The sequence below is a fragment of the Glycine max genome, chromosome 2 (assembly GCF_000004515.6).
Source record: "Glycine max cultivar Williams 82 chromosome 2, Glycine_max_v4.0, whole genome shotgun sequence".
NCBI classification, from domain to species: domain Eukaryota; kingdom Viridiplantae; phylum Streptophyta; class Magnoliopsida; order Fabales; family Fabaceae; genus Glycine; species Glycine max.
In genome coordinates, this window is record NC_016089.4 from 48,134,381 (window position 1) to 48,145,423 (window position 11,043).

At 32.7% G+C, this 11,043-nt stretch overlaps 2 protein-coding genes across 3 annotated transcripts; both read right to left on the bottom strand.

Annotated features, from left to right (window-relative positions):
* Window positions 1–25: 25 nt before the first annotated feature.
* Window positions 26–2,181, bottom strand: LOC100305882 (mitochondrial fission 1 protein A-like). The gene is made up of 5 exons (NM_001251232.3): window positions 1,926–2,181; window positions 1,656–1,794; window positions 1,439–1,560; window positions 491–554; window positions 26–362 (listed from the first exon to the last, which is right to left on the bottom strand). Exons 1-5 carry the CDS (start codon window positions 2,025–2,027, stop codon window positions 277–279), a joined length of 513 nt encoding a protein of 170 aa, NP_001238161.2. The 5' UTR covers window positions 2,028–2,181; the 3' UTR covers window positions 26–276.
* A 1,237-nt stretch (window positions 2,182–3,418) lies between these two features.
* On the bottom strand, window positions 3,419–8,231 carry LOC100807502 (probable magnesium transporter NIPA3). Of its 2 annotated transcripts, XM_003519468.5 has the most exons (9): window positions 7,963–8,231; window positions 7,818–7,874; window positions 7,302–7,392; window positions 7,031–7,191; window positions 6,825–6,952; window positions 6,291–6,428; window positions 4,475–4,567; window positions 4,251–4,371; window positions 3,419–4,138 (listed from the first exon to the last, which is right to left on the bottom strand). In XM_003519468.5, the coding sequence occupies exons 1-9, from the start codon at window positions 8,090–8,092 to the stop codon at window positions 4,008–4,010; spliced, it is 1,050 nt and encodes a 349-aa protein (XP_003519516.1). In that variant the 5' UTR covers window positions 8,093–8,231; the 3' UTR covers window positions 3,419–4,007. The 2 variants fall into 2 exon arrangements, with proteins under 2 accessions (XP_003519516.1, XP_014625839.1); XM_014770353.2 differs by lacking the exon at window positions 7,963–8,231 and having other exon boundaries at window positions 7,302–7,421; window positions 7,818–7,873.
* Window positions 8,232–11,043: the final 2,812 nt, after the last annotated feature.

Consider the following 11,043-nt stretch of genomic DNA (forward strand, 5'->3'; position numbering starts at 1 on the left):
GGGCAGGGAGGTTGAGGGGTGTATTGACAGAGATAAAAACATAAAAAGAAAGTAAATCATAGAAATGATAAAAGTACAGAGGTATATGTTTTTTTTAAACATGAAGACACGCAATACATCTCTCATCTAGTACTGAGACATCATTTCCACCGCTTTGTACACATTATTGTTCATGCCCTTCTTTTCATAAAAGCAGTAAGATGCAGCAAATTCACAGTATTATAGATGTTTGCCTCTTACATATCAGATCATGTGTGTTTTATAGAAATGATTCTATCACTTTTTTCTAGACACAGCTGCTGCAATCCCACCTGCTATAAGTCCTACAGCAGTAGCGGCAATGCCCAGGCCAATGACACCATCTACAATGAAAGAAAAGAAACAGTCAGTGCTATATAAGATCCAATATCAACCCATTTTCCTCTTGCTCTTAGCAAGAAAAAAGAAGCAGAGAAAAATGTTAAGTGGAAAATCAAGAATTGATGGGAACCTTTAGTGATCTTATCCTCGATCGTCTTCTTGAGTGTCACTGCCTGCCTCCAGTCGGGTGCAAGCTAAGGAAGAAAACATTAACATGATATCACATTAAAGTACATAGATGCTGCATTGATGCATATGCTATAGTTTGAAATTTTTTAAAAATAATGAAGGTGTGCTTTGCCCTTGCTTGGAATTTGTTGTTGGGTTTGGAGAGGTATATTACAAAAAATCCAAAACTTAAAGATATTGCATCTGTAACTTTTTCCTCTATAACAAGTGAAAAGAGGAAACAGTGAAGACTTGATGAAGACTTGAGTATATGAAAGGGAAAAGAAGAGTAAAAAAATGGACATGATTCTTGGGAACCAGTGTTTGTGTTCAAGGTGGTTAACTCAATTTCAAATTGTGTGGACCGGAGACATCAGGTAAGAGACGTCCCAACAGACAATGAAGTATTGTATTCCTTTCTGTGAACACATTGTTACAGTAAAATATGTACAGGCTTCAGAAAATGCGTAAACAGAATTCAAATACTATTCCAAAACATGATGCGTTTTGAAGGCAAGATACAGATGACAACTAGCTACACATTGAAACTCAGAGTATATTATCAAATATAGTTCAGGCTATTATGCTAGAGAGTAGAGACACAACACAAGCATGGCCTCCTTCAGGTGCAAAACATACACCTCTGCCACACTGATCAGGGGAAATCAATAGCAGAAAACACAGGGTGGTGATATTTTTTTTTCCCACAAAAAGAAAAAGCAACAACGTTATGATGTATAATTATAATTAGGATTTGTCTCCTCTAAAGTAAAGTCCTGATTAAAGATAAAGTAACTAATCTTAGTCATTGATGAGAAAATCATTGATCGATATGTCATGGACATGTATAAGAAATTATAAATGTGATTAAATATCACAATTAAGATTCCTTAGATAGATGGATACATACCGCGAGGCACCTGTCGACGAGATCCCTACTCCTTGAATAATCAGCGTTTCTATAGTATCCAACAGCCAGAAGATAAAGCTTCTCCCTTTGCTGCAGTGGGTCCTTTGTAGCAGGCAAAGATGCTGCCATTTCCATGAAATCACATACATGCATGTCATCTAACTATCAGTTATCATACATACATAATTGAATTGCAAGATGAGAGAGAGAGAGAGACCTTCAAGCATGGCTATCCCACGGTGCACATCTTGTGGGTGTTTGGAGTGAACAAGAGCCCATGATAAACGCAGGAGACAGTCCTGCATATGCTCTTCAGATGATTGTTTTTCAGCCTCCAATACCTCTCTTTCACATCCCTGCCAGCGCAGTGTCACACACAACACAACATTCAATTGCAATCTCAAACACTTAAACACATACATAATTGATTGAAAAGAGAAATTGTGAGATTTGAAACCCTAAAAGAGAATATGAAGATGATACATACAGCGACGACGTCAGAGTCACAATAAGGAAGATGGTCTTTGCCGGAGAAGAACTGCCCCACCGAGTCCACGATCATTCCTAGCTTCGCTTCAAGTTTCGCCATTTCGAGTTCAACCGAGTTTCCACTGAGTCAACTTTACTTCACAAACTCGTTCCCTCTCTTCAGCTCTCAGATAAATTCAGAGCAGACTTCTTAGATTTCGATATCGCGCGGACACCGCCTCCTATGTACTAACTTCCATAAATATCTTTTCTGCAATTATTTTTTTTATTATCATAGCCAAATACTAATAACTAATACTCTTAATATATTGGTTAAAAATTTAAAAGAAAAAAAAATTAAAATACGTAAAATTGTATTTTTCATAATTTTTTAAAGTTTTTTATGCTATTCTATAATTTTTATAATAAATATTTTATTTTTAGATTATTAATAATATTCTAAGAATACTAGTAAATAAGATCCTTATTATTATTAGTATTATTAATTAATTAATTAATTAATTAAAGCCCACTGAATCTGATGTTGTAATACAATAAACTTGTGAAATGCCAAATTACTGCTTCTATTGTCGCGTTTTGAAAACTTAAGAATTAAGTCCTGGTAATATTAGTGACAGGCAAACAAAGTAGGTCTGGTGGGGCCAGAAAACAATTCTTCAAGGTTCGTTGCATTTAATAATTTAATTGTTTTTCTAAGAGGTTTTATTCAGCAAATTGTCGTATTTCACAAAATTACATGTTATTTGTGCAAACATGATACTTCTTCTAATTAAACACTTTTAGTGCCTAAATTCTATTAGATGTCAAAATTAGATCTTTTCGTTGATACCAGTTATCCCTAGCCTAATTATTTAACAGACTAACATCTGACTAATCAAATATTTGGAAAATATTTTAAATATCATAATATCTTTAAAAAAATATCCATATTAGAATTTAAATGTGTTAATATATTAAATTCTGTATTATTTTTTAAAAAAATATTTTGATATCTGAAATGTTTTTCATGTTATTGATTAGTTACAATCCATCCTATCAATTAAGTAGATGACTAATGTCAACAAATGTTAAATTTTGAATGTCAAACTAACAAAGAGAACCCCTATTTTAAAATTTGATAAAAAAACATAAACTAAAAATCATTCAATTAAAAATCAAAATTGCATAAATATAAAAGAGCACTAGAATTTAGGTTATTATACTATCCCAGTTTTTTACATGCCTTTTTTGCCGTTATATTTGTGTTTTCCCAAGACAACATTATTCTAAACACAAATTGAGACAAGGACGAAAGAGACAGCTGGGGAAATTGCGAGGTGCCTTGCTAACATTAAGAATACACTTTTGAGGTGAGGTTCACTTCTTGGCTTCATCAAAGAAGTTGAAACTTCGAAGCCCCCACACCACAATGGTTAAGTTCATAACATATGTTTAGTTGCGCATAGCACATAATTATGCAAATAATGTTGAGATCTTCACAAACATAGTATGTTAATGTAAGAATGAGGACATATTTCTTATTCATAGCAAACTAAAATTGAGGGAAGTCTCTTAGCTTCCTGTACATATCTCATTACTTACAAACCACAAATGAATCTCTCTATGCTAAGTCAAATTGACAAAGAAAACAAATAAATAAAATTGAAAAAGAAAGCAAAATCACCATGCATATAATTTTCACAAACTAATAATCTCCATCCCCCACTCACTTTTTTGGTTCATGTAAAGAGAGCCTCACAAATACAACTAATCATCTCAATCTAATAACTATTTGGAGCATATTAGCTACTTTTGACTAGTGAACAAACCATTCATGACACAAGAAACGGTGGACAAGCTATACATTATGTAAGCATTGGTTCCAGAACCATCTTTCAAAGTCAGAACTAAAATCTATGAGGATAAATTCCTAAGATGCTCAGGGTAAAAGAATGGCTTCACAAATCTTCCATCATTTTATGGTTTCATTGGTACCTACAGCTTCATGGTGTAGTATAATCTGATGGGCATCTCATTCAGATTCTCCAGGGAAAGGCTTCTTCTTCCCCCTACAATTAAATAAATTAAGATCTTTAACCATCTAATACAATTCTTGCCTTCTTGAGCGCATATTACTCTCGGGAGATCCATTTTCCTCATCTTGCTTAAGTAATGAGTCACCATTTCCGGTAAAAAGTCGGGCAGATAGCGTAGGCGATAAAGGATCACTACCTGCAATTGTTTCAACACATGCAAATATGAAAGAATATCAATGATGGTTCCATGCATTCATCTGGCTAGTCAGTGGCAGCAGAATTAAGTGCTATGATCAAATTTACCACACCTCTAAAAGAAGAGCTTCTCTCGAAGTCCTTAGTCGCATGCAACATTATTGTTCCAGAGAGCACAATGATGAAGCCACATATTTCTGACACAATAGTTCCACCACTTTGTCCATCCCAATCCTGTAAGCATTATTTTTAAATGTAAATAGGTTCTTGTACAATCCGTAGACAACAGAAACATCTTATGCATTTAGCATTAAATGCCAAAACTAATTGATTATACCTTAAACATTATTACACTGGCTAGTATTGTAAGTGTTGTGAACATGACATAGTATATAGGAGATACAATTGCTGTGTTGAAGGTGTCAAGAGCCTGAAATAATTACAATACAATCATGTCAGTGAAGAGTAATTAGTAATTGATCCAAAATTTCATATATATAAGAACTTTGTATATAATACACAGAAAATCTGAATTCTCTAGAATTGATTTCTTTTTCCATTGAATATAAATTGGACATCATTTTAAACAAGACTTCATAAAGAAAAAAGAATAATAAACTTCACAAAATATAATGGATCACTATGTCATTGTGAGGAGTTCTTGATACCGCTAGTTTAGCAATATAAATGCCAGCATTTTCAACAATTAAACAATTCTTTCATTTTAAACATCTAAAAGATCAAATCATTACATCAAGGGATAGCACAGTCAAACAGATTAAGAAGCCAACAAAAGTAAAGAAACAGAAAAGTAACAGCCTAATCAGGCTAATAAATACTATAAAAGTAAAATCATGTTGCATGCTGTATAGAGAACTTATAATCAATTGATAGTGGGGGACTCTTTCTGATAAGATTATCAGTTAGCAATGATAGAGTACCAAACACCAAACCTTTACTAGTTCTGTTGTAAAACCATTTACTTTTGTTGTATCTTTGATTTGACTTTTGCTGTATTATGTAATCTCTTAGTTCTGAGGTTTAGTGTCGGGTACTCTGTCTTGAGTTCTGAGGTTTGTTCTATCTTGAATTTACATTACATAGGAATTCACATGTTGTAATATTGTATGTTGTATGGAGGATTTAACATGCAACTAGTAAAATCATAGGAGCAATTACTGATTATCTTATCAGAAACAGTCCTCCTGTGGAATGTAATTTCCCTCTTACTGTCTGATAAGATTAACTTAAGAAATATTAAAAAGAGGTATTAAAAGAATTCTAGATCTTTTAAATAGCTTAGCAGAGTTTCAGTTCGTAAGATTTTTCCATTCTGTTTTATGTTCAGTTGTCATCTTCCTTCAATTGTATATGAAGTTGTAGCTAAGCTTCCCTGCATTCCAATTCAAAGGAAGAGTCTGGCAACAAGACCACCTATATTTTCCTCAAAACACCAAATACTATAAATTGAGTATAAACCTATGCTACAGTGGTGCAACCCAAGAAAATGAAAAAGAAAGCTAGGGTAATAGGTGGAGACTAGCTTCTTACAAGATGAACAATACAAAATAAACAAATAGCAGAAATTAGAGAACCCCTTTTCTTCACTCAGGGTAGCCAATATTGATACCAATTTTGTCATTCTCCCTATTCAGTTATCACACCCATCATATAATCCTTCTCACTCTCTCCTCCCTCTCTCCCCTTGCCACCAGTTATTTTCTCTCTCTCCTTCAACCACATCCACATGTTGCACTCCTCCCCACTTCTGCCTCCTGTGAAACTTGTTTATCTCTTCTCCATAATCTCTCAGATCCTTATTCATGGGCATAATTTCATTTTTGAGCCTCTTAGGCCCAATGATATCCTCCTCCCTAGTATTTTATTCCCTCCTCTTTACAGTAAATCTTTCTCCCCCCCTCCCAAAAGGCTCAAAACAAAGAGCAGTTCCTATGAAATAATTGGATCAAGATAGAATGGATGAAACAGAAAATAGAAAAGAGATAATTTGCATCCTATGTACTTACAAATTACAACGAGAAGTTATATTTCAACTTAAGAATTTGTCAAATGTTTGAACTTCCAGGTCATTGATAAAAATATATGTACGACAGGCCCAGCATGCTAATTTTAAGAGACATCAGGTAACAAACCTTATTAAGATAATTCATTTGCATGATGACACATATAGCAACAACTAACATAAAAAACCATGTCTCTGGGTAGATTAACTGATTTTTCCCTTCAAAAGTTAATTTCAAAGAAGTTCCAAGGGCTTTAACACTCATCACCTGCAAAATTATAGCAATTCAATATAGATCAGCCACCATATTATTGCAGTGTTACTACAAAGAAAACATTTTTCAGTAAATCAGTTATTATGACAGAAATAATTATCCATGTAATTGGGGGAAAGGGAAAAAACTTTAGGCCATAGAAGTCTCATATAACTACACAAAAAAAATATATAAAAATTATATGGAAGCTGAAACTATATTTATGAAATGAACTTCATTAATAGAAAATAGGAATGAATGGTGAAAACCAAATTACTTTCAACATGAAATCAGGTCCCTTAGTTTGTATATGTTTTAAACTTGATAACTTTGAGTAAGCAAAACTTTGAAGTTTAGATCAATCATCAAAGAGACATTGCAGGAGAGATAACAGTAAATTAATTTACTTACAGAGAGGGAACCCATCAATGAACAAATTCCAGTAAAAACTAGCACATTCGTATGCCCACATCTTGGTGCAAAATGGAAGACCAGAATGAAAACCAACACTATTACTGAGCCCACATATGCCAGAAAAGCTGCAAGCAAGGAGGATATCTTTGTTATCAAGGAACTTCAGTGAATTGCATTTTTAAAAAAATACAGTGCATTCTAACCTGGTTGAGTGGCCATATTCCATATTTCCAGAACAGATGTAATAGGTTGTTCCTTAGGAGCATGAATAACAATAATGATACTACCAGCAATGCACATTATACAGCCCAATATCCCAAGATTGTGTAGCTTCTCTTTCAGAATAATGTCAGCCAAAACAGCACTAGAGGATACCATGCAAACATCATTGAAGAAGCAACCATGTTATGTCGCCAATGTTACAAGCTAATGCCACCTTAACTCTCAATCAACAATGAAAATTAAGGGGAATACCTCACAATAATACTTAATGCACCAAGAGGAGTAACTAGGACTGCTGGAGCAAATGCATATGCAACGAAGTTTGCAACCTCTCCTACAATCACTGAACAATAAACCATACAGAAAAGAATTCTGCAAGAAATCAGATAAAGAAAAAATGACCATGATAAACTAAAATTCGCATATTTTAATTAACCTTCAACTGCAGTACAACTTATCTACCATGTGCGTGTGTATAATAAAGAAATCTAGCAAATAAGTAAAGCCTCTGAAACATCAAATCCAGGTTCCACTATACAATGCAGAACGAAATTAATTCTAGCCAACTTACGGGATTCAAAAATTCTATTAAGAATAAAATCCAATTAAATCCATACAATGAATGGATAAAATCAAAAGCAATTATTGAGACAAAACAAAACCCATTAAGGTACAAGAAAATCTAGATTCTACACCCAAAAAAAAAAAAAAACAAAAATGACAATACTAAAAGCATAGAAGCAAAATTAAACAGTATTTAAAGCTTACTTGTGATCATTCCCACCCACCATAGTGGCTCCAAGAGATAATAATAACCACCAACACCTACAAAATGAGAAAAAAAAATTACAAAACCATGCATAACCAAAAACAAGCTTCCAAATAGAAATTATAATTGAGAAAACTCCCCCACCAGCCCTGACACCAGAAACTGCTGCAGCTCTTCTAAGGCCTTGCTTCTTAATGATAAAACTTGCCCCAATGAACCCACTTGACACCAAAGCTAGTATGAGACCTTTCAGATTCTCCTTGGACAGACCCATCTCGAAAAATCGTAACTTTCTTCTGATTTTGGATCCCTTCTTCTCCTTCTCTTCATGGATGAGATGAGACACGAGACAAACACGGTTCCTCAGATCATCATCATTGCCTGTTTCATGATTGTGGCATGTAAAGCAGGAAAAGATAGAGTGTGTACCACCACAACCTTATTATTCTACACCACCTGTGAGGGCCCCACTTGTTATTTTTAACCATTTTTTAATAGTAGTATGCTCAGAATTTTCGCATTTATTGCGGACATATTAATGAATATAAGGTCTGACTTTAAAGGAAACATGCAAGTTCTAATCCAATCGTTTTTTTTCTCCGAGGGAAGCATTCAAGTTTTTAAAGTTTTAACGCAACCTTTAATTGAATTCTCTTTGCCCTGATATGGTCAATTGAAGTCTTTTTACAATGTTACCTAATTGAGGAGTATTATAATACAGTAGAATCCTTGATTTGTGATAACGTATATGGCATTGTTTAATGCTGACTTTTCAGTCTTGTAATTTTTTTTTATTTCATCAATACACCAATAAAAATATGTGGCATTGTTTAATGCTTATAATTATAATATTTCCTATTTAATGAAAAAGTTAATTAATTTAGTAAAAAACATTTATTTTTTAAATATTTTTTGTATCTTTAATTTGAAATATATACTTTAATATTTTTTATCTTCATTAAGCATTAATTAACATTTATATTTTGGTTTTGCACGGGATGTTTCATTACTAACATAAGAAATTAGTTACTGTAAAAAAAAAACATGAGAAACTAGTTAGCTACTCAAAGTAATGAATAAAAATTTCTTAATAATATTTTTTTATATATGCTTAAATTTTAACATTTCATAAAGAATAAAAGTTGTTCTAATTAAAATTAAAATTCGATGAGGCTAATTTGAAAGAGAAAAGGATAAAACCTAAGTATATTTTAGATATAATATTTTTCAATTAAAAATAAAGTTTTACTTAAAAAATTAATACTATTCAAAATTGGTTTAAAATAACAAGTGGGAACGTTACAACCTGGTCTAATAGGTTGTCGTCCTACACACATAATCAAAATAAAACTGCCTAAAATAATCCACTAACTTTATCTTATAAAAATTTACAACTTGTGGCATTTTATTTATAAAAAAAAAAAAACAAAGTTAAAAAATAATACAAATAGTACCGCGTGTTGAATTTTTTTGTGATGGTGTCGGGAAAATTAAGGTGAGTATGCGTGTTGACTTAGTGCATGTGCACTTGAAGCTCCCGTGTGGTGTGGTGTTGAAGAAGCATCTTATGGGGATCGTTCCATGGTAGCCAAATGTAACGTGGACACGTGTTTCGTATTAGGTGGTTGGTGAGGATTTCTTGATGTGAGGCTATCACATATGACATTGCTAATAGCTTTGTGTTGGTCTTACTCAGTATTCAGTAAGTACTCACATCACATGTGGGCATCTAACATGACCCATTGTAGCCCAATGTCGGCAACCAATTAAGAAAATATTTCAAAATGCTCCATAAACCAAGAATTAGGTGCATTATTTAAGTTTTTCTTTTTAATTTAAATGAAAACATAAATTGTTTAAATTAAGGGGAAATGAATTTTAAGAATTTTAAAAAAATAAAAAATATACTATTAACATTTGATAGACAACAAATATTAATACACAGACAAAATTAAGGTTGCATTTAAAGTGGCTGTGAGTTTTTAGTTTGTTGCTTTCAAAAATTTGAAAATAAAGTTTGTTTGGATAAAACAGGGTTGAAGGAGTTTTTAAATGAATTTCAAAACCCTTTTTAACTCATTTGAAAATACGTTTTTTATTTTTAAGTTTTTAAAAGTGTTGTCTATTTTAATATATATTTTTCACTCTTCACTTCCCATTCAATCTTATTCCCTTCTCATTTAATCTTCACTAAAGGTGGTAGTCAATTAACTTCACATGGATTTTGCTAAAGAAATGCAAGATTTGGACTTCAAATTTTAAGCATTAGCTTGATCAGATTGTGTTTTGATTCAAAAGTGGAAAAAACGTTACAAACCAAACTTTTAGTGAGTTTGGGCCTCATTTTAAAATTTCAAATTGAATATGGGATTTTTAACCTTACTTGCTATAACTTATTACCCATATTAAGTTCATGATCGACCTAACTTAAGCCTGCACCATAAAATATAAGATTAAAATTCTAAATTGTGAGCACAAAATTAATCTGATTTTTTTTAACTCAATATAACTATGTCTCAATTGAGGCTACTCGAAAAAAAAATTATACATATTGAACTTGACCCTCTTTGAAATTAGGCATATTGACCCAACTTGGTATAGTTGTGATCGACCTAACCTACACTCACTAGATAAATTTTGAATTTTGAACATGAATATATTTATCTTTATGTGACCTTAGCCTTAAAAACCCTATACAAAATAGAGTCCAAATGAACTTAGGCATCATTTAGAAGTTTGAATTGAACTAAGTCTTTTGGTCGGACCCATTATAGCCTACAACCTTGTATCAAGAATAAATACTTTAAGGATAAAAGGAGAATGAAATATAAAAAAACTAGAAAATAGAACTAACGTTCACCACGTGTCTCTTAGATTTCATCTTAAAACCAATTGACATATGCACTTCAAGGAGTGAGACAGCCGATGTAAGACTTGGGTATTGTCCAACACACCCCCTCACACAGAGTATTTCTTGGGCTTGGTGCGTGATATCATGTTAGATTTCATCTTAACACCAATTGGCATTAAGTAAAGTTGCCCAGATATATAAGCTGCACTCCAAGGAGTGAGACAGCCGATGTGAGACTTGGATATTTCCCAAGAAACGCGAAGCCCTTGTCGCACCAAGACACATAGCTAGCTTTAAAAAAATTATTTCAAGTATTATTTCAAAAAACCCTAAAAATGACTAAAAAAATGTTATAAATTATTTTAAAAAGTTTG

Coding starts and splice junctions, on each gene's coding strand:
- LOC100807502 (XM_003519468.5), bottom strand. CDS start 8,092: ATGGGTCTGTCCAAGGAGAATCTGAAAGGTCTCATACTAGCTTTGGTG. Junction 6,953..7,030: donor GAATATGGCCACTCAACCAG/GTTAGAATGCAC, acceptor CCTTGCTTGCAG/CTTTTCTGGCATATGTGGGC. Junction 4,372..4,474: donor CCAGTGTAATAATGTTTAAG/GTATAATCAATT, acceptor TAATGCTTACAG/GATTGGGATGGACAAAGTGG.
- LOC100305882 (NM_001251232.3), bottom strand. CDS start 2,027: ATGGCGAAACTTGAAGCGAAGCTAGGAATGATCGTGGACTCGGTGGGG. Junction 555..1,438: donor TCGTCGACAGGTGCCTCGCG/GTATGTATCCAT, acceptor TTTCTTCCTTAG/CTTGCACCCGACTGGAGGCA. Junction 363..490: donor CGAGGATAAGATCACTAAAG/GTTCCCATCAAT, acceptor CTTTCATTGTAG/ATGGTGTCATTGGCCTGGGC.